At 50.4% G+C, this 4,471-nt stretch overlaps 1 protein-coding gene across 1 annotated transcript in view; it reads left to right on the forward strand.

The window, feature by feature from the left end:
- LOC114069106 (collagen alpha-1(VII) chain-like) overlaps positions 1–4,471 on the forward strand; it is an 82,897-nt gene that overhangs the window by 39,762 nt on the left and 38,664 nt on the right. The window contains exons 42-46 of the mRNA XM_027905667.1: positions 305–343; positions 492–527; positions 982–1,083; positions 1,803–1,919; positions 3,567–3,668. Coding sequence (XP_027761468.1) covers positions 305–343; positions 492–527; positions 982–1,083; positions 1,803–1,919; positions 3,567–3,668 — 396 coding nt within the window. The remainder of the gene's footprint in view (positions 1–304; positions 344–491; positions 528–981; positions 1,084–1,802; positions 1,920–3,566; positions 3,669–4,471) is intronic.

Consider the following 4,471-nt stretch of genomic DNA (forward strand, 5'->3'; position numbering starts at 1 on the left):
CCCATCCCATCCCATCCCATCCCATCCCATCCCATCCCATCCCATCCCATCCCATTCCTTGACCCCAGAATCCCAAAATCCCTCCCCTGGAGGGTCACCAGGGTCAGGAGGTGGCTGATGGACAACCCCCCGCTCTGAGCTGACAGGGATTTCTCCAGGGTTATCCCGTGGGCTGGTGGCAGAGGAAAGACCAGATGTGGGATTATTCCCCTTCCTCAGGGCTTTCCTTCTTGCTCCTCACGGAGGATTAATTAATTAACTTAATTAACGACTTAATTAATGAGCTGATCTCGTTCCATTGAAGGGAGAACCTGGACCACCAGGCAGAGGAGTGGAAATGAAGGTAAATGAACCCCAAAATTATAGAAACACTTCCCTGTTTGGGGTCGAGGTGGCAGAGGGGACCCAGTGCCCCCAGGACACCCCCAGAACCCCCTGCCTGGTCTGAAGAGGAGAGAGGGAGAACTTCTGACCCTTCTTTCCCCTTCCAGGACCTGGAGAGGCTCTTGGAAGGCCACGGGATCAAGGTGGGTGATGCTTTGACCCTCCTGCCGAGGGGATTGGAACTGAGATTTTCCATCTGGACATGCCGTGGGGACACTCCCAGGGATCCAGGGGCAGCCACAGCTTCACTGGGAAATCCAGTCCAGCCCCTCCCCACGCTCCCAGCTCGAAATCCCTTCCCAAAATCCCACCTAAATCCTCTTAAAAAAAAAAACCAATCCTTCTCCCTGTTTTTTTATCAAGATCCTTGAAATCCTGGAAAGCTTCAAACACTTGGGGATGTCCTTTAGGGTGGGCAGAGACACCCCCCAAGCTCCACCAGCTGCTCAGTTTGACCCTTGGGTGCCCCCCACGAGCCCCTGGAGATCCATCAGCCCCATTTTGGGGTGGCTGCCCCAGCAAGGGGTGTGGGAGGAGCAGGAGGGCGGCTCTTACTGGGCCTTACTGGTGTGTACTGGTGTGTACTGGTGTGCCCAGCTGGCCCTGTTGAGGGAACTGTGCCAGGAGCTCCAGCGGCGCGGCCTGGCCGGGCTGGGGTGGCAGCCGGGGACGAGTCACAGCTCTGGGGACAATCATGTGGTGAGTGATGTCATCTGCCACCCTCGGGGACAGGCAGACCCCCCAGGGACGGGAAGGGGGTGTTGGAGGTGTTGGGGTCACCTCTATCATCAGGAGGGTCCAGGGGATGGTGGCGCTTGGAGATGGAGCTGCTCCAACCCGACCCCCCTGCAAGGGGCTGGGACACCAACCCGGCCTTGGACACTCCCAGGGATCCAGGGGCAGCCACAGCTTCTCTGGGAATTCCAGTCCAGCCCCTCCCCACCCTTCCCAATCTCCCATCTGTCCCTGCCCTCTGGCACTGGGAAGCCATTCCCAGTGTCCTGTCCCTCCATGCCCAGTCCCAAATCCCTCTCCAGCTCTTCTGGAGCCCCTTTAGGCCCTGCAAGGGGCTCTGTGGCCCCATTTGGAACTGGGATTTGGGGTTGGGCTGTGCCAGGAGCATCCAGAGCTTTGTTTTCCCTCCTGGATGCTCCATTTCCCTTGGCTGGGAATGGTTGAGCTGGAGAGAGACCTGGAAGCACCGAGGATGGAACCTGGAAAATCCATTCCAGCCCTTCCCAAGATCCCACCTAAACCTCTCCCCTTTCAGTTTAACCCACTTGGGGCGGTTTTGCTGGAAGACACTCCTGGTTGGCACCAGGATTTGGGATCTTCAGCTCCAGGGCGGGTGGGGCTGCAAAACACCCCGTTTTTCCACGGGAATGAAGGAATTTGGTGGTTTCTTTGTGGCCTTGCAGGATCTCCCGGTGCTGGATCCTTCTCCTGGTGTCCTGGCCAGCCCTGAGGGGACAGGAGAAGGCCAGAGCCTGGAGCTGGAGTCTCTGGAATCACCAGGATCTGGAGGACTCCCCAGGGTGAGGAACAGATGAAGGTTTGGGGTCCCCCCCAGTTCAGGGAGACACTGATGGAAGGGAAGGGAGCTGGGAAGAATCTGGAGAACTCCTGAAGGAGCTGGGGGGGCTCATCCTGGAGAAAAGGAGGCTCAGGGGGGACCTTCTGGCTCTGCAAGTCCCTGCCAGGAGGGGGGAGCCGGGGGGGGTTGGGCTCTGCTCCCAGGGAACAGGGACAGGACAAGGGGAAACGGCCTCAAGCTGTGCCAGGGGAAGTTCAAATTGGATTTTAGGGAAAAAATCCTGGCCGTGGCACTCAGTGCTCTGGGCTGGGGGACAAGGTGGGGATGGGGCACAGGGGGGATTCCATGGGCTGGGAGGGTTTTTCCAGCCTCAGGGATTCTGGGAATTGTCTCTGCTGCCCCTGGCAGGGAAGGAGCTGATGCTGCTGTCAGGATTGATTGAGATTGTCCAGCAGAGGAGTCCATGGTGGGACTACCAAGAGCTCCAGCAGCGCTCAGGGACGGGGTGGGATCATTGGGGGTCCCTTCCAACTGGGGATATTCCAGGATTCCAGACTAATTCCCAAGGATAATCAACTCACCTGCAATTGCAGTGAAGATAATCAAGTCCCCTGCAGTTGTGATTAACAGCTCATTTTTCTGGGAATTGGGAATTTATTGGCCTTGTTAAAGCTTCATCTCCCTGCTGGAACCCAGTTCCAGGATGGTCCAGGAGTGCCATCAGAGGGCTGTATCCCAGAGATCCAGGAGGATTTCCATGGATCTCCATCCAGGAGGATCTTCATGGATCTTAACCCGTCCCTTCCCTCCAGGCCTGACGAGAGATATCCCAAAAAACAGCCCCTGGAGCTCCTGGGGAAAGGAATTTTCTCATCCTCTTTTTTAGGGCATCCAAGCCCTCCAAGAAACCTTTGGAGGTCCCTGGTGGGAGATGTTGTGTCTCCAAGTGGAGATCAAGAGCTTGTGGGATATTTGGGAGCCAGGGGATGTTTGGAGGCACCTCCTGATGATTCATCTCCCTCCTCCCACTATCCCAGGTTATTCCAAACCCCATCCAGCCTGGCCTGGGACAACTTCCAAGGAGGAGACCTTTTAAACCTTTCCACAACCCAACAGATGGGTTAGAAATGTGTTAAAAATTCCATCCCCTCCTGACAAAACATTTCAATTCCAGATTCACAGGTTAATTAAGCAGGTGGTTGATACGTAGACTCCAGAAATCTCATTTTTAAAGGGATTTGGGAAAGGAAAAAGGGAAGGCAGTAATTTCACCTTGGTCTCCACAGGGTCCTCCTGCAGGTGGTTCTGACCCCCCTGGGTACCATTTCCCAGGAAACCCTCCGGAATCCTTGGAGAAAACACTCAGGGAAAGGGAGAGGGACTCAGGAGGGACAAACTCCTCCATCCTCAGGGTAAGTAAATCCCTGGCCAGGGACTTGGAATTCCTCTTCCATTTTGTGCTGATTTGTTGGGAAGCAAAGGAGTTGTGTGGGAATTTTGCCGCAAATTTGGTTGGGATTTCTGATTTTCCTGCTGGAGCTGGGGAAGGGATGAGGATCTGTCTGCTTGGATCAGTGTCAGAGCTTGGGAATGGCCCCTCTGCTCTGGGAATCAATGGAATTGTGGTGTCACTTGTCACCCTCTGCAGGGCTCGGCTGTGCTCCCGACATTCCCGGAGGAGGAGCTGCCAGGAAACCACTCCATGGAGATTCCTGAGGACTGGGAGGAGCCACAGCTGGACACCAACCAGGTGTGTGACCCCTCGAAGTCCTGGGCAGTGTGGAGATGTGGGAGGGACTGGGATGGATGTTGGATCCTGGGGGAGCTTCCAACACATCCCTGGAGGACCCCAGGGCTCAGTGATGGAATGATTGGGATGGATCTGAGCCCAACAATCCCTGGAGGACACCAGGGCTCAGACATGGAGGGACAGGGATGGACACCGAGCCATTGGTATTTATATTATGAATATATTTTAATAGAAAGACCTAATAAATAAATGATGGTGTAAATGCTAATTAATAATAATGTCGATTTAATGTTAATAATGTTAAGATTGATAATATGACAGTAACTAGGCAATAAAAATAAATATTAAAGATATATATTTATGATTACAATACATCATTAATATATAAATATATATGTATTATATACAATCTATATAATATAAAAATATAATAAATAAAATATATGTTATACTAAAAATACATGTATAAAATTATTTTTAGAAACATTTTTATATTTTATATGTATTTATAGTACATTTTAATAGAAATACATAATAAATAAGTAAATGATAGGATAAATCCTAATGAATAATAATGTTGGGCTAATGGTAATTTGACATTAATTATACAAACACTTTTATCTCATGAATACATTTTAATAGAAATACATAAATAAATAACTGAATCATACATAATGTTAAGATATGGTTGGTAATAATTAATATGTTATTAGTAATTATTTAATATTAATTTCATATTATTAGTCAATATTAATTAATATAATTAATATTAATAATGCTTTTATAATACTAATGTTGATAAT

Source organism: Empidonax traillii, unplaced genomic scaffold, assembly GCF_003031625.1.
Source record: "Empidonax traillii isolate 1590-97213 ecotype Southwest subspecies unplaced genomic scaffold, ASM303162v1 scaffold1191:size203906, whole genome shotgun sequence".
In the NCBI taxonomy this organism is placed as follows: domain Eukaryota; kingdom Metazoa; phylum Chordata; class Aves; order Passeriformes; family Tyrannidae; genus Empidonax; species Empidonax traillii.